General features: G+C 37.1%; 1 protein-coding gene across 1 annotated transcript; it reads left to right on the top strand.

The window, feature by feature from the left end:
- The first annotated feature begins 82 nt into the window (after positions 1–82).
- On the top strand, positions 83–26235 carry IARS2 (isoleucyl-tRNA synthetase 2, mitochondrial). Its single transcript, XM_009703484.1, has 21 exons — positions 83–241; positions 1319–1467; positions 1557–1606; positions 1705–1814; positions 1900–1990; positions 2372–2487; positions 4126–4295; positions 5208–5298; positions 5508–5659; positions 6679–6839; positions 14267–14369; positions 14995–15088; positions 20546–20654; positions 21455–21557; positions 22550–22675; positions 23080–23211; positions 23857–23963; positions 24847–24992; positions 25156–25346; positions 25618–25762; positions 25874–26235. Exons 1-21 carry the CDS (start codon positions 115–117, stop codon positions 26023–26025), a joined length of 2625 nt encoding a protein of 874 aa, XP_009701786.1. The 5' UTR covers positions 83–114; the 3' UTR covers positions 26026–26235.

Below are 26235 nucleotides of genomic sequence, written 5' to 3'. Positions count from 1 at the left end.
TTTTTAATAGGAGGATCTTAATTAATAATGTAGCTATTCCACATGGGGGAGCTAAAGTGATAACAGACCTTTGTGTCTTTTCAGATTTTGAAAGACATCACTAATCGTTTCTACATGATGAGAGGTTATAAAGTACATTATGTGCCAGGATGGGATTGTCACGGCCTGCCAATTGAGTTGAAGGCATTGTCAGAAGTCAAAGGAGCTGAAAATCTTTCACCAATGGAAATTCGACAGAGAGGTAAACTACTGTTCGCAGTATTTTTATAGAAGAAGTTGGCTAAAGTGTTTTCTGCATCCTACTCATGTTTTTTATTTTATGCTTCACATGAAGCTTTTTTACTTTATTGTGGGCTTTTCTATTAGCTATGGGTGACATTTTCTACGATCACTGTATGTGTTTACCAAGCAGATTGAGTACAATGTAACCTTACAAAATGGGATAATTGAACACAGGATTAATTTGTTACCGTAATGAACATGCATAGTATTGACCCTGGGTTATAAAAAAAAACAAAAGAAGGGCAGAGGATCTGGATTTCTGCTTTGCTTGCCTGTGTAGTGGTATGAAACTGGTATTTATGAGATCAACATCCTTTTGTTTTTTGAAGACTGAATTTGATTAGGAGCTAAAAAGATGCATGTAAAAACGAGGCTTCATCAGGACAGCTTGGTGCAGTGTCATAAGTAGGAATGTGTCTGTTGACTGTGTTTTCAACAATGCTCCAGAACTAAAGGGGTGATCCTTTCAGAGGAAGTTAGTCTGCATTATATGGAAACTGTTTTGAGGAAATAATTTCAAATTATTGGAAAATGTCAACATTCAGCTGCAAAGCTATTTGTAATGAGCAACTTAAACTGTTTTAGCTTTAAATTGTGACAGTGAAATGGGCTGACTTATTTTCAGATACGTGTTGCTTTGAAAAGTTTGGATCAGCATCAACAGAGGTGGTTGATTTTCACTCTTATTAATTTTACGTTGTTTGAGAATGCATTTTGAGAAGTTGTTCCTCATAACTAAATGTACTTACATAAACTTTCTTTTTAAGGAAAAATTCTAGAGACATTTGTGCTTTATGTCCGTGTATCAGTCAAAAAGTGCGACTCCTGGGTATTTTTACTCTTAAGTGTCATTTTATGTAACTACTTCTTTGAAAGAAGTATTTTTTTGAGCCATAATAATGTATTTAATACACATCAGTAATGAGTGCATACTTTCAATATGTTCAGCTCAGGCTTTTCTAAAAAACATCAATAGCATATTTTAAATTGATCTTAGTGGACTAAACCATGATCTTAATGGAACTATTCTCTTCAGCCAGAGAATTTGCAGAAAGAGCAATTGAGAAACAGAAATCTGCTTTCATTCGTTGGGGTGTGATGGCAGATTGGGCTAACAGCTACCGTACATTTGATCCAAAGTATGAAGCAAACCAGCTGAGAGTCTTCTATAAAATGTATGATAAGGTATGTTGGAACTTTTGTTGAACTGTGTTTCGATTTGTCATGAGTTTTGATTCTCCTAACTTTCTTTTTTCCCTCCCTTTCCTCTTTAGGGTTTCATTTATCAGGACTATAAACCTGTGTTCTGGTCCCCTTCAGCAAAGTAAGAATCAACTTGCTCTTTTGTCTTCAAAATTTTAGCAAGGATATCAATAGCTTTTCATGTTCAAGTATATTAACTTTCATTTGATATCTACCCAGAACAGCCTTGGCTGAAGCAGAGCTTGAATACAATGAGCAGCATGTCAGTCGTTCTGTGTATATGAAATTTCCCCTGTTAAAGTCACCACCTAAGCTGACTTCTGTGATAGGTACGAGTTCTGTATAGATTTTAAGACTGATAACTTTTATTTTTGTTGTAATTGTAACTAAAGTGTTTCTAATTCACATCTGTAGATGGATCATCCCCTGCTAGTCTGCTGGTCTGGACCACACAACCTTGGACTGTGCCAGCCAATCAAGCAGTTTGTTACATGCCAGATTCGACGTATGTGTCTTTAACTTGGTTCAGTGATCTGCATCAGTCCTTATCAATATTTATCAGCAAAATTAAAATGTTCTGGACTACTATTACATTTTATTTAAGGCATCTTTTTTGTGTTTGTTTTTATCTTTTTTAAATGACACAATTTTAAGCTTTGTTTTATATCCTTATTAATTTATTAATTTCTGCTTTAATTTTTTTTTAAAGTTATTTCTTCTTTCTGATACTATGTTATCTTGACATTCTTTTGATGTTTACGAGTGAATTGGACATGTAGATCTTAAAACATACTTTGCAGTCTTTTAGAGATAGAGCATTTAAACAATTTGTAGCTTTGTCGTGTCTGTAATTATTTAGTATCACAAATACACATTTGCATTGTAGATACTCAGTTGTGAAATGTACAACTACTGGTGAACACTTCATTCTAGCTGCAGATAGAGTTGAATCTACAGCTGCTGCTTTGGACACGCAGTTTGAGGTTATATCAACATGTAAAGGTAGGTTTTAATATTGTTCATCTTAAGTTGCTTGGAAATCTGCTTGTAGGTTTCTGAAAACTGCTTCAGTTTTGATGTGTTACTAGGTTTTGTTTATATTTTGAGAACATACTTTGCTAAAATAATACGAAGAGTAGTCTGTCAGATTTACTATTGGTGTATTGTAGCTCAAATTTTCATCCATCGATTTCAAAGTATTTTTTAAAATCTGGATTCACACTTGGAAAACTTAAACACGGAATGGAAGCCTGTTCAGTATCAAAATCTTAATTACACTGAATGCAGTTTGTCTGACTTTCTCATCCATTGCTGTTGAGAACAAAGGGCTAATTACAAGTCTGCTTGCCGACTGCCTGATTGCTAAATTCTACAAAAACTATTGAAATTACCTAGTGTAGCAGAATTGATAGCACTATCGGCTGTTGTTGTCATGTTATGTTACTTTTCAAGTTTTTCATTGTTAAGAGGTGTCTTAAGCCTTCACCATAACCATGAAGACTATTGAGGTATTGTAGGTGACTGTTGTCTGTGCGGACAAACTAAAGCAGTGGTATTTCTTAATAGACAGACTTCTGATTCAGTGTCATGAGTTGGGATTTAATGTGTCATTTGTGAACTTTATTAATTTGACTTTATCAGTGATTCGGTGCTGGAAATACACGTATTTAAAGAAGGTAAGAAATCTGTTTCTATGACTTTTTCTTTTCAGGTTGTTTTTGATGTCTTTCCGTGCCTTCTTTTTCAGAGGGAAAAATTATCTGTTTCTCTGCTTAATAATCTTGTTTTTATTTAATAATAAAATTACCTAGAGGTGTTCTCACAGGTTCCGCCTTCTTGAATCACATGACTTGCAGATAACATACAACAGTAGCGTTGGACATTCTTGAAAAGAAATTTAATATTAGAACCTGTTCTTTTTATCTTCCCATGTATTCAGTAATTAGTTGTATTTGTTACCTTTCTGTATTTGTGTACTGACTGTCTGACAGCAGTGTTCCTTCCTAAACGTGTTCCTTCTGGGAAGAACATATTCAGTGAAGGCCGTTTTGTCATATGAAGCATTCCTCAAGCTCTGTGATTCGTGACTTTCAGCAAGGCTTTACTACTAAGATTTCGTCGGTGTTTTTTTAACCTTAAATTGTCACTAGCTTCATTTATGCTACGCTCTCTTTATTTGTATGTAATTTAGAGCATTTAAATTAATTGTTCATGACAATATTAGTACTTATTGGCAGAACTAGAAATAGATCCCAAATTCAAGGTTTTTAGCCTACTGAATCGTTACTGGGATCTGTTTCCAGAACACGGAGATGGTAGTCCCCAAGGAAAGGGAATGTGTGGAGTGTCTCTAGATGGAATGTCACTACTATGGAATACCGTTGTCTGAGGTAGAAGAAAAACGTTTTCTTCAAAAAAGAAAAAAAAGAAACCCGTGTGCAAGATTAACAATGGAGAGAATTTGAAAGCATTTGAACGGGGACCTACAAACAAGATAAAGAAGTAGTACATCCGAATAGTGTCCCGTGCATACACTGTCTGATCAGTTGTTCCATTTCTGCTCTTTGATAAAAGAAGCTGAATGCATGAATTGTGTTTCTCTCTTTTCTCTTCTCTTTGTTTTGTTTTTTTCACCCCCAGGTGTAGATTTGGTAGATGGTTCTTGTGCTCATCCCACAATTCCTGGCAGAGTCTCTCCTCTGTTACCTGCAAATCACGTGACAATGGCAAAAGGAACAGGATTAGTTCATACAGCCCCAGCTCATGGTATGGAAGACTACAGCGTAGCTTCCCACCATCAGCTACCCACGGTACTCTATTCTTTCAGATGTTGCTCTTGATTTCCTGCAACTGTTTGATCATGTCCCCCTATAGTGATTGTTGTAATTTGCACATAAAATTTGAAAATGTTTTGAGGCATTTGCATAAGTGTGAGTATCACTTAGGCCTGCATTCCTGCAGGCACTTAACCTTAAAAAAGTGCGTATCAAAATAAAAGGCTTAAGTTTTTCATCTGTCTGCTAATTAAAGCTTACAGGGAAGTGGTAGAATACAATCAGATTTCTCTTCTCTGTGTTTTTGTGTTTTAAAGGATAACACAGACAACAATTCTCAGATATTGACTCTTGGTACTCAGAATTGGCTTTTAAAGCTGTATCTAGCAGACCAGTAAATCAGCAGTTATGTAGGTCATTACTATTCTTTTTCAGCAAAGCTTGTTTTAAACACGTACATAAATACAGTTCAGTTATTCATGATCAACTTGTGTTTGATGGAAATGAAGATACAGGGTATTCTTTTTCTCTTTTGCCTTTTTAAAGCACTGACTCTTGAGATGTTCCAAAACCTAATTATACTCATATTTCTGGTTAGTTTTTTTCGGAGGTAGAATTTTTCTTGGGGGTTGGTTGGTTTGTTTGGTTTTGGTTTTCACTATTAATTTGAGAAGTCGTTGAAATGCTAACCAGTGACTTGATATAAGACAGATGTAGTGTATCTGCAAACGTAATGGTGCTCGTTTCTTCTGATACGTAAAATGCATTTGCCTGGTAGATTACTAAATTGCAGTTCACTAAATCTGAAGTGTACCTAAGTGTAATGTACTTTGGTATTCATCAGAAAAATAGTTATTCAGCAAAGCAGTTAACTCACTTTTGAATACCAAAAAGGTAGTTATTTGCCACATGGTGTTTTAATGACATGATTAACATATTTATTTTTAGGATTGCCTTGTGGATGAAGGTGGGTTTTTTACTGAAGCTGCAGGTCCTGAGCTTAAAAACAAGAATGTCCTTGAAGAGGGGAATGAAGCTGGTGAGTATTTTACGTTTAGCCATTTCTTACTTTATCAGTTAGATTCCTGCAGGTATATTTTGACGGTTCGTATAAACTAAACACATTTTGAATGTGGATGAGGTACAGGCACTCCTTATTAAGTGTTGATCGTGCAAAGGAATGAATTGAGGTTAACAGTAGCAGTACGTTCAAATCAGATTTTAATTTTGCCTCGTTTTTTCTCTCAGTCATTCAGATGCTTCAAGCAGCTGGGAGTTTGTTAAAAGAGGAGAAATATGTGCACAGTTACCCATATGACTGGAGGACTAAAAAACCAATGATTATTCGTGCCAGCAAACAGTGGTTTGTAAACACGGCAGGTGTGAAGGCTACAGCACAGGTATATAATTTTCCTTTCTTATGGGGTATTTAAAGACAGTTGATGCCATTTGGAATCAGCAAAACAATCTTGCTATAGCTCACTCTACAGTATGTTCTTCTCTAGAGTTTACAAACAGTAGTTGAAAAGTGTTAATTATTTGTAGAAGTCATGAACGTTGTTGTTTTTTTGTCAACATTGATATAGTCCAGGATAAATACATTGACTGACATATTCATGACTGACATGTTCATTATATTTACAAGAGATATATAAGTTTCTTAGAGCTACTGAATTTTTTCCCCAAAATATTTTTAAAAATACAATGTTTCAAGGAATTAAATCAGAAGAGACAATTTTATCACTATTAAAATTACCTTTGTTGTTACAGTAGCCTTGCATGGCCAGACATTGTTGTTTGCTCCTTTATTAATTTTGCCACAGTCCTATTTTAAATAACTTTAAACCATATTTTTTAATATGCAGTGCTCTTTGAAATTTTGTACGTCCACACAGAAAACTCAGACCAGCACCATAGACTGTCTTGGCTAACAGTGGTTTCATTCCAGTTAGGGCATGAGGTGTTTATTCCATATTCATATTTATCTAGAGTGAAGGAAAATAAGATGGTTACTGAGCAGAGTTGGGAGTGAGTGGTACCCCACACTCAGCAATACAGGCAGCATGTGTCAAGATGGGGTTTCAAAGCAGACAACAGCACAAGACACAATGAGCTATTAAACTTCAGATAGAGATACTGATGCCATTTCTAACTCATTTGAGGGTGCAGTTGCTAGAGAATCAGAGCTGGCCAAAAAGCATTGGTTGCTCCATGGGGAAATGTACGGTATACACAGCATTCGAAATATGTTATTGAAGAGCAACATGCAGTGATGTAAACAAAATAAATGTAACAGTTGCCCAGGAACATGTTATTCAGGAGTGGGAGTGTAGACCTGTACTTTTTTTTTTACTGATAGCATAAACAGTGTTTGTCTGAATGCTGACGCATATTCAACAATCCACTGTCTACTTTATAGGAAGTGCTGAAAAAAGTGAAAGTTGTTCCTACGTCTGCAGTGAACAGAATGCTTGAAATGCTGGACAGAAGGACGTTTTGGTGTATATCGCGGCAAAGATGTTGGGGTGTTCCGATTCCTGTATTTTATCAGAAGAACACAGGGGAATGCTTGATAAACAGGTATTTGTCTAGCTTTATATGCTGAAAAATGAAAGAATGAGCATTGTCGTGCTGCAGTTACACAATATTGTGAAACTTTCTAACTATTTAAGTTTAAATACATGCTTTTATTTGTAATAGTTTATACTCAGGACTAGTTCAGTTATGAATTAAAACAATCAAAACCTCATAGCTGAAGGTGACTTGTATGAAAGTAATAGGAATCAATTTATTTAGATACTTAACTTACCTAAAAAGTCCCCTTGATAGTAATTGCTGCTTTTATCCCTCATCTTCAAGTTAAGTGAGCTGGCAATAATCACTGGCCTTTACATTTAAGCAAGGAGTAAAATGCAAGTTGTAGTTAGTATAGATTGCAACTGTAATTGTAGCACTCTAAGTTGAACAATACAGTTATTTTGTCAAAATAGCTTTTTGCAGTTGAGTAAGTGGCAGATATCTGAAGTGGAATAATCAGATCGGTTGCAGAATAAATAACCGCACTTTTTTTCGAAATAAAATTACGAGTGTTTTTGAAGAGCCAGCCTCAATAAATGTAAGTAAGTGACCTTTAGCTATATGACTTGGTATGTCTGAAGCTTCAGATGCTAGCCTTATCCTGCCATCTTTTCGTTAATAGTATCCAGATATTGCAAACACTGCATTTCAGGAATTCCAGACAATGTAGTGGGGAGGAAAGCAAAACTATGCTTTGAAACAAGAAAACTCAAGCAAATGTGATCCTTTTCTGTCTTTTAAGGAGTAATAGAGTTGTGCTTTTACCCCTTTGGGGAACAGAGGTTTTCAATTGTAAATATCCTGTAAGAGGTGATTTCATAAAAATGGTATTGTGGAGTTCCACATTCATTGTTTATTTACATGATTGTTTTCCGTCTTGAGATATGCTAGTGTAACTCTGTTTTATACATCTTAACCTTATAACTGTTTGTGCAAATTCATTATGGATAATAAGATTGCATAGCTGGAGATGAACTTAAGTAGTGTTGCAGAACTTTTTTTCTTCTGCTGTTGAATAAATATACTGCAGAGAGTCTGGCATGTTTTCCAGAGGCTGGACTGAGCACGTAAGTGTAGTAGTAGGTGAGGCTTAGGGTGTGGAGAGCAGAGAATGGACTTTAAGCAGTTAGTCCTTAGCTTCACCTAGTGTGGCTGGTTGTGTAAGTGCACAGATATGTACTTTGACTCTCTCAAAGTAGGCAAACTGTGAGAAAAGACCGCAATGTCCATAATTGGTTGTAGTACCTGAATAATGCTGACGCACATCAGGACAGAAATGGATGGAGGCTCTGTGGGGTATAAAATCATTTTACCTGCAAAAATTGTTACCATATTAAAAAGTAAGTGTATGTTCACAAAAAAAATTTACAGTTTCTGAGGAATACTTATTGTAGCCTATCTGCAGAGTAGGCTTGACTGTGTTACTTGTGCTTGCTTAAGATTGTTAAATGTGTAGTTTAACAAAATAAGAGTGTAATGAAAAACAGTTTAGCAGTTGGCAGTCAAAAGTGGAGGGCACCGTGAAGCAATAGCTCCTTCAGAACATAAAGGGGCTGACCCAGCTGGTACAGAAAGCATTTGAAAGGAGGGATGCATGGGAATTCCTTTAGGTTGTAGTAAAATTACCTTGAAAGCCAGTGACCTGTATTAAAAAGCATGTCTTTTGTAAGTGCTTGAGCTGCGTGAGATTATTGCTGGAGTTGTACAATATGTGGCAATTGGGGCGTTTTGATGGGACAAACTGCAATAGTTTAACAACTCGACCTTTGTGTGTAGGTATTGGCCTGGCAGTCGTGCGTGTAGGTGAATGAACAAAGGGACAGCGTGGCATGTTTGGTTAGAATTGATCTGGGGAAAAAGAGAGACACTTAGGCAAAAAAAGAGAGACATATCCAGTACGCTTGAGAAGTAGATTTATTTCCTTTAACTGACAGCTTCTGACGCTCATTTACAGTCAGTACTCTTTACTTCAACATATTGTACAGTAGAAGTGAAATTTTCAAAGAAAAGTGTAAAACACTCATTAAATATTTAAAGTTAGCTATCGCAGACTTCTGTAACCAGAGTAGGAAAAGTGTGCAGAATATTGGCCTATAGAAATGACAGGCAAATTTAGAAAGCAGTCTGTCAATTCATAGGTCATTTTCCTGGACACCAGTTCTTACTGAAATAAAACAACTAAGCCTAAATATTTTGTTAAATTTGCATTATAATTTTGAAAATTATATCACAATAGGTTGCTGACTATTTCTAACACTTCAGAATTTTCATATTCAGATTGTGTGAATAGTTAGTATCATTAAAACAACAGTAAATAACTTACATTTCAAAACAAAAGCTGTTTTCATATCTTGATGGCTGGATAAATGTTCTTCCAGTAGCAGCTGCTGTAAGGTTTTTGAGTGGCTATCAAAAGCAACAGCATCTCCAGTGGAAGTCAGTGTAGTCCACATGGAGTTGCTGTTACATATGAGAGCACCAGTGGTCGATCTTGAGTGATCCTGTTTAAGTATCACCTGTAAAGTGACTTTTAAAAACAAAAAAGTCCCTAAAATAAATGGCTGTGTTTCCCTCTGTAAGTGAGAATTTCTCCTGAATTTGTCATGTGAAAGGCTGCAGAAAGCTGCTTTTTCAAGATGCAACTACTCATCTCTAACAGAATATTTTTCCCACACCGACAATTCTGTCTTTCTGACTTGAAAGCCGAGAGTTTGATTGTAATCTTGTATACAACAAGTTTGATGCAAGATCTCTGTGAGTCTTCCTGTTTGCTGCTGTGGCCCCCCATAGCCCTAAAAGGCATTTGATTGTATGACACTGTTGTCTATGGCTATAAATTTAATATGCTACTGATGATTAGATTCTTTATGTAGAATATACCACATCCTATTGCGATCAGGAATGAAAAAATTGTTGTTAACTAACAAAACCCTATATGAGAGAGGAAGAAAAGAGAACATATTTTATTATTGCCATTTGCAGTAAATACAGAGGCAAGATTCTGTGCGATTTTTCTGCCCAAGTGGAGAAAAAAGACTTTAGATAGAATACATGCACAGATAAACACTTATACTGTTTGTCAACTTTCCACATTTAATAGATTTCAAGAGGAAAACATTCTGATTCTAGGAAATTCTGTAACTCATGGAAGAGAAGAAAGAGCGAGCTCCAAAAGTAAAATGAGAGATTTGTATTTCCAGTAGTAGCTCAGACCAGGTAATAAATGAGAGACATACTTTAATCTGACCTCATGCAATAACTTCTTTACAAATTCACTGTTCAGATATTTATGATAATAACTACTATTGCAGAGATTATTCTAATGCCTGAAAACTTTTGTCCCTTTCTCTGTGACTTTGATAAACAATTTCTGACAAAGAAAACCCCAACTTGTTTTTGAAGTAGATCTACACTGCACTCTAATTTGATTTTTAAAATATTAAGACATTTCAGTGACTTGTAAGCAATAATAACTTACCGTAACCTAAATACTTACTGCTGCTGTATCAACACTCACATAAAAAAAGAAGATAACTTGCCCTCTTTACTGTTTGAAAAGAGTCCGAGAGAACATCAGGCACTGTATTCTTCTCCTCCTGACTACATCTTAATGCTGCCTAATTTCTGTTAACACATTAAATAAGTGTTCAGCATAATCAATATCAGACTTCAGAGTGATTGGCTGGTGTCGTGGTAGCGTGAATTGCCGTAGGGATTTCGGTTTTAAAACGTAGCGAGTGACACGTAATCCAAGTTCTTCTAGATAGTGTATGAATATAGGGCAAAGTTTTACAATGGTGTTTATTGCTAACTCGTTGAATTGCCATGCTCACATTGAAGCTTGCAGATTATAAAGTGATGAGTAGTTATTTAAGAAAGGTGGTTTTCACTTGCACCTTACATAAAAGTACTTTGCAAAAAATCTTCTTCCTTACAATACAGGTTACTTAAATATAGTAATTCCTCTCTCTTGTGATAATAGTTAATCATAAGGATCCTGGGAAAAGATTAGAGGAACAGAATGGAGGGGGTTGGTTGGTTGTCTTGGGTTTTTCAAACTAGGAGGAAAAAGCATTTATTGAAACAGTATCCTGGAAATATTTGCCTGTTAATGTTCACTTATATTCCATAGGGAAATTTAATATAATGTAAAAAACTTGCACTGCTAAAATGTGGGGGTTTCTGGGTTTTTTTTTGGTTTTTAACTTGATTTGAAACTGTGATAGAATTTTGAGAATATTGGTCAACTATAAAAAGTTGACTTCACAGTCACTGACTCTTTGTTTCTTATAAGTGATTGGTAACACAAACCTGACCTCCCTTTTAGTTGTCTGAAAACTTTGGTCTGTAGCATAATCGTATCTGTTCATATGTCATGAAAATATGTCTTTAAAATAATTCTGCCCTCCATAAGTTAACAATATAAGCCTTTGTGTTGCGTAGCAATACACTCAGTAAGAGGTTAGTCCATGGTATGTTTTGTAGTAATGGTGTACCTACAATGGTAGACAACTGTTGTGTGGCATTAGCAATACTTACTTACTGTAAATGAAGGCAGTCATTTTATGATGGTTTCCCAAGGGAGATTGATAGCAAGGTTTTATTTCCTTCTTGTCCCTTCCCCCACCTCCGATGGAAAGGAGAACATCTCGTCCTCACTACAGGTAATAGAGTTTGCACTAACGCAGTGTTTCAGGTCCCCCCTCCTTGTTAATTTCTCCAAATATTTGTGTGATAGGCCTGACCTTAATCATTATCTCTTCAGTTGAGGAGAGAGATCATCGCAATTAACGCTTGCAATGTCAGAAAACTGGTGGCACTTCAGGCTGTGTCTGCTTCACTTAAAGCTTAGAACATCTGACAAACTGAGATTTCTGCTGTGATCAGACTGAATCCAGACAGTAGCTGGAAAGCATTGTTTGTTAGGAGTATATTCCTACACGTTGTCCGAGGTAGCTGTTAGTTTTGGTCGGCAGCTGGATTTATCACCCTTTAAAAATCCCTACAAACATTGATATCATCAAATACCTGTTGAGTGGTTTAAAAACGTATAGGTTGAAAATTAATTCATCACTGGAGTTTGTGTCCCTTCACTGAAGTATATTTGCAATATGGAAAAGTTATGTGGAAGACAAGCTTATTTCCTGTTTAAATTTTCTACTTGCTTTATAGGGCATGCTGGTAGCTTTTCTGTACTAGTTAGGGGTATGATTCTTGATTAGAAAAATTTTCTGGCTCTAATTTGATGCCACAGCCATTAGCTGAGCACTGAATTGCTTCTTCCATGAATCACTCAACATGCGCTAACATTTTGTGTGGTAATGAGCACATTTTAGGGTATATCATCCTCTTTTAATTTAGCTACTCTGTCTTCTGCTGGTGACTTCTGTGGGTAAGACTTGGCCAATAACAGGAAGCATTGAGACTGTGGAGAGAGCTCTTGAAATACTCACCTGAAGACAACTGGTTATCCATAATTGTCTTTAAAAATACACTGATAGTGTATTTGAGAAGAATCAAAGATGGAGCCTTCTGTTGGCAAGGACTGAAAAGTAATAATGTATATTGGTTTTTCTAAAATGTCCCCAGGTGCTGCGGTCTGTGTCACCATTGAAGGCCTGGGTGTAAAGGCAGGTACCTTCAGCAGAAGGTACTGACCCCACAAGAGAGAGACAAATTCAGTGGAATAGTTTAGGCTGAGACAAACAAACTTCTCCTTGGCTTATTTGATTGTTTCCTGAGAGCTTTCTCAATTTTAAGATTTAGCCTGCAGGAGGCAAGACATAAGGGATATTTACCAGCTATCTACCGGGAATCTACCAGGACTGGAGTCGTTTGCCTTTGTCTCGGAGAAGCAACACTTCACAACTGGAAGTATAGGCAAATAGGCATCGGTGCAAATATTTCTGAAAGGAAAAGATATCATTCAGAACCAGAGCTCCTAAATGATGTTTTACCAAGATAAATGTTAGCAGATATATTATAAAGCCATAAATTTTGTCCTATCATCATTAAACTGGAAGGTGAATGATACCCATTCTAGTCTGAAAGGGTAAGAATGGTGGTGGTATGCTTGCTGGCTGTTGCTTTGAGTGTTACTGGTTAGTGGGTTTTCTCTCCAGAAAACCGGCTGGCATGTTCCACAGGAAGTGGATGTAGCTCAACTTATTAGCAGTACAGAAAAAATACTGTGCTGAAGTCCAAATACAAAACTGAGTGATAACACTAAAGAAGTTAGATCATCTGCCTTTTGTGTTTTCAAGATAATTATGCCAGATCATTATTTTACTTTTTTTCTCCTTTTGCAGTACTGTATCAAGAAGTTAGTTGATTGATTAAATCTTCATTCCTCAAGTGAAAAACAAATCTGTGGTGGCTTGGGTAACACAGCAGTTTTAGCTTGAAGTTGGCAGGTGACATTGATCGGCTGTACTCCTTGAATACAGCAGAAGTCTTAAAAATCACCTCTTTAGTAAGAGCTTTGTGAGTCAGTAAGACAAAGTGTGTGCAGTTTGTTTTGGTTTTTAAGCTATCTTAATTTATGTCTAGACTTGGCATTAAGTGATGTTAAAAATCAGTTCCCCATAGCCTTACCTACTGGAGACAACAACTGAATGTGTCATAAATAGTGCACAGACCTGCATGCCTTGTGGTTGCATTATCTGTTCATATCAGAAAAAATGCTTAGTTAATTTTTAAAATTTTTCTTATTTCTGTAGTATCTATTTCAGGACCTTTGTCCTGGCTGGTGCTATACCATATGAACTCATATATTGCCTTCAGAGTGGGTGTTGAATGGTTGTTTACATCACTGCTCTACTGGGTACAGAAGTTTCAGTTTCCCACATTATTGGGATTAATATATTTATAAATATGCTTCTTACCATTTAAAAATATATTGCTAAAAAGAGGGAATTCGGGCAATGAGAAGTCTAATACATACGTACGTTATTTGAAATGCTGCCGTTTCCTAACTCTCCATTTCCATGTGAGTTTTCAAGGTCTCAGTGGAGAAAAGAAGCCTGTTGTCAAAAAGAGCAAATTGCGGGGGGGGAATAGTTGTTTAGTTTCTGTAAATTCAAGGTCAAGAAATAGCAAGTGAAATGGATTTTAGAAGTTCCTAAGCTGCGGGAATCTTGTCCGATTTCCCTGTTACTGGGTATTTGCAGAAAAAGCTATTTGGAATACATGCGGGTTTCTGTATGTCCAGGTTTTACACAACCCTACCCATCTTGGAAGACAAAAGTATGACGTCTTTTTAATACGAGCAGAAAGCTCTGTGGTCTTGTCTGGATTAGAAGCTGGAAAATCACAGGTCTAAATAGCTTGATCTCTTTATCAGTGTATCTCACTACTTTGGATCTGGGATACTTGTAGAAATGTACAATTAAGTCATCAATTCATAAACCCCTTTTTTCCTTCTAACCCAGTGAAACTATCACAGATGTCATCAAAATAGTGGAACAGCAAGGATCAGATGCGTGGTGGACCCTTCCTGTTGAACAACTACTATCAAAAGAGGCTGTAGCGAAGGTAGTTTTTTGACTTCAAATACAGAAGCTGCTCGAGACAGTTCAGTGATGGGAAATAATATAAAAACTTCATATATTCCCATGATCCTTTTCAGTCTTGTACCCTCATGAGAAGGTATCCTGTGAAAGGAGTATTCAGAAAGTGAAATCTGAATATGGGAAAATACACACAATCAGACTTGTGCCATTAATTTAGGGAAGAGATCTCCATCCTCCTCCTTTTAGTTCAGGAGGAAAGTGACATCCTAATTAACCAAATTATGAGCCCAAATGTATATTAAGTCTTTGTCATTAAAATAGATTCAAATTTTTATTTCGTTCTTCCTAACTTTTTATTGTTCCTTTAACAATCGTATTCTTAAGCTAGCACACGAACTGTAGTGTTACTCTGCCATCTCAGGTTTTTTTTGGTAGTTTTTCCTTGTTCTGTTTTGGGTTGTTATCAGTAATTATCTGAAAACTATAGTCAAAAATTATCTAAATTATTTTGTGTTCACTCACGAAGTTGGTAGCAGAGCCTGTACAAAACTTTTCCAGAAACCAAATCTACTTTATTTCTAGCTTTGAAAAGCATTGATGATACGGAGCATTCTATTTGCATTATTTAATAATTGTTTTTCCAATAGGCTGGTGGTCGCGATGTTTTGGATTATGTCAAGGGACAGGATGTCCTAGACATCTGGTTTGACAGTGGAACTTCCTGGGCTCATGTTTTGGAAGGTACAGAATTAATATGTTGATCTTTCTTTTAAAATACTTGGAGAACAAAATATAACTGTTTTGCATGATGGTGTTGGTATCAGCAAAACGGAGTTAGATTATGTCAGCAGCAAAGTGGTTCTGACTTCTTGAAAAGCTGGTTTTGCTTGTAAAGATAAGGATTTAGTGTTGGCAAACTCATTTTCAGCATAGTTGAAGTTGAGGTTTTTCTAATGCTCTATCCCGACTGATTCTGCCATGTGGCATACCAACCACCTATCTTCTAATTAGAGCATATTTGTTTTGAGTATAGAAGTTTCATGACATAAACGACCAAGTACTTTGCTGCTAGTTGGTAACTCTTAAATTATTTTCAGTTAACAAATTTCAATTTGTGCTTGTGCATGCTATTTGAAGCAGAACAAAATTGAGATGCTGAATCTAAGTAGGTTTTATCATTTTAATAGTGTAGGTGTACTTCTTCACTTCTGATTACTTTCAGTAACTAAAGCAGTATATTGTGGCTTAAAATATTTATACTTGCTATATGCTATTTATAACTCCTACTGCCAGTAGTTGCTACTAAGCAGGTAGCAGATTTATATTGTATAAAAATATACAAAATATACACTGTTTGTCTGGAGGATTGTCCAAAGTCAGGAGTCCTTTCTAAAGGAGGAATCTGGTCCCATACATCAAGTCTGTTGGACTTTAAACCCTCAGTACACAATTGCGTGATAACAATCTTGTTGAATTATAAAACACGTTAGTACCAGAGGTTTTATTTCTTAGCAACACGGTCAGGCAACAGTACCATCAGCAAACATTAATTTTCTAGAAGACTTACGTATGTTAAAGTTCATACTCTTCAAAAATGTTTCTGGTTTGGTTTTGAAACGTATAACAAAGTAGTGATATTTTATGCACAGTTACATACTTGCATTCTTTAAGGGCTTAACACCTCAGTATGCAAAAACTACGTCTAATCCTGTGTAGAGGGAAGACATTTTGTTTAATAAGGAATAGCAGAATTAAGACTATTGATACACTGTTTTTTTGTGTGAGGCTCCCTTATGGATTCTGTAATGTTTATTAAATGTTGGGCCTTTCACAGTATAGACTTCTTCTTTCATGGAACCATTTAAAGTTCCTCTTCTCTATCTAGTCATCTATTTTCATGAAACTTGCTGGAACTTGGTGCGTGCAAGGCATCTTCTTTTTCTGTCTGATGTGGCTGGAGTGGCCCCACCGGTTCAAAAGCCTGGGAAGGACTAACAAGCAGTGTGATCTCATAAGCCTCTTTATCTTCAGAAATGACGCAAAAGTTGCATTACCTTTTTTCCTGTGTACTTGAGGCTCCCAGCCACTGCCAGATGTGGAAGTACAGTCTCAGTGATTCATATGAAATTACTGTTTTTACCTTTACCTTGGTTTTTACCTTTTACCTTTACCTTACCTTACATTTACCCTTCATGAAAAATGCACTTTGCAGAAGTTATTGAATTAATAGTTTTGTCTTGTATTTCCCAATATTTCCAGCTTTTAAAACTTTTTGCAGAACTTCTTCCTATGTCAATAAAAATAATTGGCAAGGCTTACAAATAGGCTGATGGGATTCTTTTCCAAAGTACTCTTGGGGAAAAATGGATGAAATTCAAAATTGCTCAGAGAATGTCCTAACAGGAAGAAGAACTTCCTGTGGCTTAAACTCATGAAAGCACAGAGGCGTTTGGAAGCTGGCATGTTACTTGTAAAGTGCTACCAGTTAATTTTGTAGTAGGAGATCAGTGATAACAGCAGTTACTGCTTGTTTTCTGATGACAGTGTCATGCATGGCAGTGGTTCTTTCACAGCACAGGAGTTAATTTCAGGGCAACTGGAGGATATAATAGATGGCTAAAACAGTGAGACTAGTGTTTATAATTATTTCACTCTACTATGAACTCAAGTTATTGAAAATTATAAATCGATGATCTGTCTGTTAGTAACGAGCAGGATTAAGAGGCGTTACAGATTTCCTTGCCAGTTCTAGTCTCACAAAAATAAGTTGTTCTCTCCAACGTCTCTGCAACTTGGGAACTTAGGCCTGAGTTTTCTCTGGACTTGAACTAGCTATGTCCGAGCTTATTAAATGAGATGCAGCAGTTATAAAATTCATCCCTTTAGCTGATGGCCACACAGATTGCTTTCAAAAAATACAGCAGGTTGTGAAGGGGATGGTGAGGAGGAAGAAGAGAGAGAGGTTCTGCAATCTGAGGGTTTTGAACAGGTTAAAGGAATTGCTCAGTGACAGCAAGCTCAGTGGCATAAATCATAGGTTGCATGGATACAGCTGCATTTGTAACGCCTGCCCTGCTGCGTTTCCTGCCAGAGACTGGGCATAGTTCTGATGGAAGTGACTTAAAGTTGCTCTTTTTTCATTAAATTATGGTTGGCTTCCTTTTTCCAGCCTAGGTATGTCAAAGGTCCTGCTTATAGCTAAATGACAAATTAATCAAACCGTTCTACATCAGCAGTGTGGCAGGTAGGAAGGTGCAACTTACTAAGATCAAAGATTTGGTGACCATAGTCACAAAACCAAAAATGTACACTTATAACTAGATTGCGTGTAAAATAAATACTACCCCACTTGCACCATTAAGAGCAGATCCACAAGTGCAATGTGCTCTGAAAAACCCACTGCTAGTGAAGTTTTCTGGGGATACTGTTTTCTTCCTTAATGCTCTGTTTGGCTAACACTGTTTTCACTGAACAGTTTATTGTTGTGCTATCTAATCCTATTTCTTTCTTGCTACACATGCCTCAAATATTTTTTGAAAGAACTGTTTCCATATTCTTTTATGCAATGTTAAAATTTAAGTCTGAATGCTTCATACATGAATAAAATAATTTTTTCACAGTAATGCTGTGAGGTAGAAGAGTATTAATAGACTGCCTCCAAAAAGAAGGTGTGGTGAAAGCAAAATTTGGTTCAAGAGCATTTGCTAATTTGGAACACTCAATGCTGTGGTGCCTAGGACTTTTTTTTTAATTATTTTTTGCCTTGAAGCTCAGTTTGTGTTCAGCCTTTTGATAACTGCTTATTTCAGTAGCTGTCTTTGGAATATAAATTTTAGAGAATTCTTTTCTGTCTTAAAATTTTCTTACAGGTCTTGATGTTTTCCTCATAGGCAGAGTGCCTTCTGCACTAAAACCTTGAGATTATTATTTTTCAAAATGCTTCATATAAAAATGCAGACTGGACTCTACTGCGGTGTGATATGCCATTGGTAAAAGTCACACAGCTTTTTACCCATAGTTTTGTATCACAATGATGGTAGTTTTCAACATCATAACTTCTTTCCCCTATCTTATTGGCTAATATGTAACTGAATGAATGTGATTATTTTACAACTTACCTATCTAAGTGTTTAAACTTTTGTGCTGACTGAAAGACTTGAATTTATCTTAGCTGATTCATTCCTGGCATTAAAATACAATACGTTTAATCTAAAAGTCAAAGTCTGTAAGATCAAAGATACAGAATCTTGAAATCCAAACCAGAAGGATCGTAAATTGTAATTCTCTTTAATGACCTATGTACTATACCTCAGTGTAAAATAAACAAGTGAAAAGTCTCTTCTGGATTGTCAGACAGACTCTTCCATTTACAAAGAAACATGGGCGCTGTTCTAATTAATTTATATATAACCATCAAAACTTTAATGAAACTTAGGTAGGGGAGCTACCCATGCACTTAAAAGGCAGGCTTTGTATATGCAAAACCCATGTTTGTATTTTACAGAGAGAAAATGTTCAGGCCTCCATTAACTTTGTGAGGTACATTAGCGAGCCTGCCAGATGTACTAATTCCTGTCAGAAAAGACCAATACAGCTTACTGTTTGTAATCAGTTGTTTAAATTCTTCTCTAAGTTGTAACTACTGGCATTTCCATGAAATGTTCACTTCTCTAAAACCAGTGGCTAGTAAACTAGTTGTAAATAACAAACGTGTTGTTACAGATTTTTCTACTGTTGTTTTCTTCCTTACCACAAATATTCTTTTTTTATCTTGTCCTTACAAGTATTTTTGCAGTCTGTTAATATAAAGGCTGGCCCTTACTTATTCTACTTTTAAACCCCAAACTCTTTTTAGATTTTCTTGAAGGAATAAACAAATGTGTTAAAAACCATAACATCCACCAACACATTTTTCCTGTGCTAGCTGGAACTGCATGGCCTTGACCTTTGTAATGTTGAACTTCCTTTTATTGCAGGATGGATCTAAATATCGAAACTTCCATTAAGTTAAACAAATAAATCAAGTGTGTCAGCAGCAGAAAGAAGCATTGTCTCAGGGGTCCTAAGAAGAGGATGTAAAAGGAGCTAGTAGATAAAAACTAAGTAGAGAAACTTTCATCTGAACATCTGGAAAATTACACTACCAACTTTTAGAATCAAAACTAAATTCCTGCCAAATATGTGTATAATTTTGCACGTTTGTAGGCTTTGACTTGCATGTTCTGCTGTGCTCCACAGTATTCTGTTCTCACTCTGCTGGTGACCTGGCTGGGATTGCTTAGGACAAGGAGGGACTTCGTCTTGTACCTTTTTGTACAGTGACTGAATTCCACCAGTAAAGCCATGAAAACTTTGCTGCTCTCTTTCAACCCTGTGGGAAAGCTGGGTTTGCTCTTCTGCTTTTAGTCAGCTAATACCCAGTCTGTGTGCCTTGTAGCCCATTTTTTGTCTGATGCCAACAGTACACATTAGCTCCAGTTGTTCTTCTCTAGTATTCCTCTTTTTTGTATATTTATAGGGAATAATATTTCCACTCAGCCTTCACCTGGATAAGCTAAACAAGCCAGGCTCCTCCAGACCCCTCTCTCCCATAACAGGCTTTGCTTCCCATGTTGTCCTAACCCTTTCCTGAAATTTCTAATCTTCCTGGAACACTGGTGACCAAAGATGTCAGTTCTGGCGCAGATGAGCTGCGGTCACTGCCAAAGCTTCCTGGTCTCCCCTGAAAATACTTGATGCCTTACACAGGCCAGTCAGGCATGTGACATCTGTGACTTGTATCCTGAGTAATTCCCAACTGGTGAAGTTTCAGGTTGTAGCACAGATTTTTATTAATTCCAAAGTACGTGATCTTTTCTTGGGTCCTTCAGTTTGATTAGGAGTGCTTGGAAGGTATTCTGAGAACTACATACGGAGTGCTCTGAGCGTGATAGCTTGCGTTTTCATAATATATTATTTTGTTTGGGGGAAAGCAAGCTTAAATTTTGGAGTTCCGTGAGTCTTGGATTTTAAAAGAAATTGTGATACTAATGAATCACTTGTTCAAGTAACTGTACACCATTTACAGGAGTAACTTATCTACTGGTTTTAAAGAGCAGAATAAGTTTTACTAACCTCTTTCAGAGATTTTTCTCTTAAGTATATTAATTGTTTGAAGATACAGGCTGATATTTTAAAGAAAATCTTCTGTTTTCAAAGGTGCAGAGCAAAGAGCAGATACATACCTTGAAGGAAAAGACCAGCTGGGAGGTTGGTTTCAATCCTCTCTACTAACTAGTGTGGCAGCAAGGAAAAAAGCACCATATAAGTAAGTCTGTGGATTGCCAACGCATTGCTAGTTCATTTATTAAGTATCGGGCTTTTGATAGTGTGGACAGTAGTGTATAAACAAGAGAAATCAAGCCATTACTAAGTATCTGATTTATGTTCTTACATTTTCAGTATAAATTTTTTCTCAGATTAGGTAGTAATGGATTTATTGTTTAACATTTTTTCCATCATCATTTTAATAGATGTTTTCTTTCTCAGTTATTTAGGTATACCCTATTACATTCTCAAATAGAGGTCTGTTCTTTTGCCATCTCTCCCACTCCAATAATCAAAGGGATTATTATGGGAGGCGCAGTATGAAAATCTCCTAAGATCATTGACTTGTGAATTGAACGTTAGGCTGTAAGGAATTCAGAATCACTGCGTGCATGTCTTAGACTGGAGCTGTGACATAGTGTTTGTACCCTGGAAGATGGAAAGCATAGGGCAGGGTAATGTGGGTCAGTTGCAAGGAGGCCATGTAATTTTGGGAAATGTATTGGCTTAAAGAGTAAGTAACACTTTAGTCTTTAATTCATCTGAAATACATGTGCCCTGGATATCTACAAACAATCTGTTGTTCACGTAGCACAATTAACTGAGGAAAATAAAGTTGTATGCACTAGTTGGATGATAGTACGGCGTACTCATGGTTGGTTGAACTTGACAGATGAAGCCTCAGACTTACCAAGTTAGAGGATTTCTGTATGTTTTGACTTAAGAATATCCTTGTTAGAAATCTATTCTTAATACAGATTTTTCACTGGGATTTTGTTTTCATTAAAATCTTTTCTTCAGGACTCTGGTAGTTCATGGATTTACTCTTGGTGAGAAAGGGGAGAAGATGTCTAAATCTATTGGCAACGTGGTTGACCCTGATGTAGTTATCAGTGGAGGTGAAGTAAGTCAAACTCTTGAGTTTCTTAGAATCACTAGTTACAATTTTTTACTACCAGATTCTGCAATTGTCTTGTGGCATGTTTTTTTCTAAGCAGCTATCTTGTAGCAAAACTCTGTAAGGCTCTTCTAAAGACTTTGGCTACACTGCAGTTCCATTTGACCAGAGTAAAAACCTGTTTTGCTTCAGCTGTAGTGCCAAAAAAAACCCACACCTTTGTTCTGTGCTAAGAGAAAATGCGTTATACAGAAGGTGTTGAATGGTTCCTTTTTACTTGGGAACACTGTTGATGGAGTGATGGGGGGGATTAAAGAAACTTAAAATAATTAACCTTTGATCTCAAACTGACTGAAACCTACAAGCTGGGCCTAGCAGTAGAGCAGTCAGTAGTGACTGCACACCAGCAATCTGTCTGCTCTCAGCCTAGGCCGTTTATCGACTGTGGAAACTCACTTCATTCGGTGGTCAGGGAGGTTGCACTGCAGGCGATGCTCTGAATTTTTTTCCCTCAGTCCTGCTGTTGCTCTTTCTGAGGCTGCTAACCAGATTCTGTAACTCTCTAGACAAAATCCTTACAAAGACTTGCTTATCTGATTCAATAAAGCACGCAATAGTTTCTGTTCTTTCAAAAAGGAGAGAAGCCATTTTCAGAGTTGAAACCAGGGTGGAAAACAGTCTGAAAGGGAAGAAAAGTACGTAGTTTTAGATATTAACATTGCTATTTTCATGTTAAGTATTTAAAGGATTCAAGGCTGTGAGATGAGTTTATCTCAACTTACTGGAGTTCTAGCATTGCCCATACACAGACAGCTGCAATTATATATTATAGCCCTGGCTTAACAGTAAATACTGCTAAAAGACAGTGAAGGCATCCAAATAAAGAGCCCTTTGGGCACACTTAAATGTTCACAGCACTGCCAGCATGGAATTGCACGGCTCGCCATGCTGCAGGACCCCCAGCAGTTTTACTCGTGTGCCTTTCTGTCTCTCCTTAGGATCACACCAAGGATCCTCCATACGGTGCCGATGTTCTCCGCTGGTGGGTGGCAGAATCAAATGTTTTTACTGAGGTGCTGATCGGGCCTGTTGTACTAAATGCTGCAAGAGATGATATCAACAAGGTAAGAGCCAAATATGCTAATGCTCTTCATTCTAATGGCAGGTCCTCTTTATATTTCGTTTTGTGTTGGCTGAGTAGAACTCATGGCAAAGCTTTTCAGTCTTTAGACTAAAGAAAGCTTTCCCGAACTCATCTAGGTAGGTACTACTGCTTTTTACATCTGTGGATCAAATAGTAACGTCTACTAAGGAAAAGACTAGTTTTTGCAGCATGCTTTTGTAATAGCCAGTCTTGTCTTTACTTTTCTGTAGGTCCTTTTGGTGTATGTTCTTCATGATGCTTTTGTAATTATTCAATCATTTTGAAAATCAGCCAACTTTAGTTAATTCATTATAGAATATTATAATTTTGGGTTTCATCTAAAGTGCAGACCATTAATGTTTCATTTTTCTGGTTTGTTCCTAGCTTCGGAATACACTGCGCTTCATGCTGGGAAACATGGCTGGCTTCAACCCAGAAACTGATTCCATCCCTGCTTCAGAGATGTACATAGTAGATCAATACATGCTGCATTTATTGCAAGATTATGGCAGCAAGGTAGGGGTAAATTGTATTTAGATGAATATATGTGTGTGTAACATTTTTCATTGGTGTTACCCTCTAGGGAAAATTCTTTAAGTGTATGAGTAAAGAGTATGTGTTGAGTAAGCAAAGTATGACCACAAAGGTTTCTTTGATGCAATGTGCACTCCTGTAAGCTCATTTCAGCTTTTGAGAGGAAGGCTTTTTTCTTAACGTTCTTAACTTGGTTTTGACATCAACCAGTTTTTCCCATTCCCACCCTACCCAAGGCTTCAAATTAGAAGTCTTTAGAAATAGTTAGAATAGGATATAAAAAAACAAGCCCCAAAACTTCTAGAGCTTTGGAAATCTGCTATAGTCCAAAATTTAGTCATTTCTGTCACTTGAGAACTGTTCTGCCGAATGATGAAGTATGGGCATAATTTCTGGGGTTCCCCCTGTCCTCTCCCCTCAAATTAGAATTGAAATTATTTCTTTGTTCTAATTGATAACTGAATTAACTCCCCCACACACACACACTCCTTCCAACAACCTTTTAAAGAAAAGATTCTCCCAGACTTTGTGTCACTCATTACAGTTTCAGTTCAGGTTCATCAGGGGTTGTCATTGTATGTTGTGTGATGAAAACTGATACACTGTTCTCTCTGTTCCCTCTCTCAGGTTACAGAAGCATACAAAGAATATGATTATAGCAAAGTTGTTCGATTATTGCAAGCATTCTGTTCCAGAAACTTGTCTAACTTTTATTTCAGCTTAATCAAAGACAGGTAAGTTCATTACTGCTGTCATTAAAAGGGAAAAAACAAGTTAAATCAGTTTGAGATGGAGGTAAGAACATTCCAGGCAAATGTTATGTGACTACAGATATCTCGGAGAACATTTCACAGTTCTTTATTGTGCTTTAGTGCACTAAAGCTCAGAGGTGAAAGCTTTGCTGCTTCCAGCTGAGAATTTTTGTCACCAGCGTGCTTCCTATATTCTGTCGACTAGGGGTAATGAATCACTCTGAAAGGTAATCAAACGTACACATTTAAAACTAAATAAAGTTTTAAAGATAGATTCTTGGATCTGTATTTCTACCTAGAAGTGTGTGCATCTGAATTTGGGAAGGCAGAGGGAAGGGCTCTTAGCACTTATCTGGGTAGCCTCATGTCTTTTACTGATCTAAAAACCAGGTAGAGAATCCTAAGGATGTGACTGATACCTCTGTAAATCTTGAAAGGGCTGTTTCGTGAGGGAATGAGGAAGGAAGGGGGTTATACTGATCTTCAGTTTCCAGAATGCAAGTAAGGGGGAATAAAAAAGCCCTAATGCTAAATTTTATAGATGAACTAGATGAACTAGAACAAAGGGCTAACAGCTGCAGGCTTACCTCCCTGAGGAAAGATTCTCTTCTATCTAAATGAAGCAAATTAACATGCCACGTACGAAATCGCCTTTCCTATGACAAAAAGTGGCTGCATATACAAATGGTCCTGTACCTGTACCAGTGTACTTGCCTAGGAGGGGCAATTCAGAAAAGCTTTCCTTAGAAAGGCAAGCTAGGTCAGACGTCTGTACTTTCAGTGGCACTCCTGAAGGTATGGCTCTTGAGCAAGGACAGCAACATGACCATACGAATACTTTCCAGGTTTCATCTCTGTCTTGCAGACTCTATTGTGAAGAAGAAAAAGATCCTAAGCGTCGTTCATGTCAAACTGTGCTAGCAGAGGCTTTAGACGTAGTAGTCCGATCCTTTGCACCAATTCTTCCTCACTTGGCAGAGGAGGTTTTCCAGCACCTCCCTTATAAGAAAGGTAAAGCACGTATAATTTCTAAGGAATTCTTTTAGTGCAGTGTTTAATTGCACAGTTAAAGGAATGCAAATAGAGAGATATGCTGTTCTTTTTTATTAAATTAATGAACACTTTAATAGAAAGACACTAAATTAAAAATTCCTTTGTATACTTTGCTTTCAAGGCTCAGAGGGTGTGTTTCGTACTGGCTGGATTAATACAAGCTCAGCATGGAAGAAGCCTGGCATTGAGGAAGCAATAGAAGGTGCCTGTGCAATGAGAGACTCTTTTCTTGGTTCCATCTCTGGCAAGAACGCTTTGGAATATGAAGTCGTCATTGTAATTGAGCCTGGATTGCTGTTTGAATTAATGGAGGTAAAAGATACAACTAGGAATAGTCTTGTGCAAAAAATACTAATTTCTGTAAACTTTCTTCTGCTTTGTACTTGTCAGAAAATCACAGAATAGTTGAGGTTGGAAGGGACTACTGTGTGTAAACAAACTTGCGCTCTCTTCATGACAAGACTATGACAGCTGTTGCAATCACATACACAGCAATTCTAGTTTTGCTTTAACATCTTCTAGGAGGATGCCGAGGAACAAAACTAGATAGCAAGTAAGTCTGAAAGTTAACTCTCTTGCCTAGGCACTGCAGGCTGAAGAAACTTCTAGTGTTTCACAGCTGAATGAAATCATGATGGCTTCCCAGACAACCCTGTTGAGTGAGCTACCTAAAGAAACACCTACAGATGCAAACATCACCAAAGGGACCTTTCTGATTAACTTGGAAGGTAAGAGAACTATTCCAGACAGGCTACTGTGCTTTATTGTTCACTTCAGAGGTAGAGTTACCTATGCTAACTGCACCCACAGCAACTCAGTAATAATGCTTGCTTTAACAGGTGGTGATATCCGTGAAGAGTCTTCATATAAAGTTATAGCCCTACCAGTTGCCAAAGCAAAATGCCCTCGCTGCAGGAGATACACGTCCGATTCCTCAAGCACTCCCTGCCCACGGTGCCTGAAAGTCATTGCTGGAAAAGGGAACAGGTGAAGATGAAATGCCTGTGCCCAAGCTGCTCCAGTCACGAGCAGTGAAGTATACAAAAGGGGTGGTGAAGCAGGAGGTCTGCATACTGAAGCCTGTAGAGCCAGATGCTTAAGTCCCAGCCTGAGCAGAAGTACCACATGTTTTGGGGAACTTTATGTATATATACCTAATTGTGTATATCACTTTTCAGCTTAATAAAAAGGGTGGTTCAAA

The sequence above is a fragment of the Cariama cristata genome, unplaced genomic scaffold (genome assembly GCF_000690535.1).
Source record: "Cariama cristata isolate BGI_N322 unplaced genomic scaffold, ASM69053v1 scaffold17357, whole genome shotgun sequence".
In the NCBI taxonomy this organism is placed as follows: Eukaryota; Metazoa; Chordata; class Aves; order Cariamiformes; family Cariamidae; genus Cariama; species Cariama cristata.
Note: the sequence above shows the minus strand (reverse complement) of the source record. Positions and strands in the feature narration are given on the sequence as shown.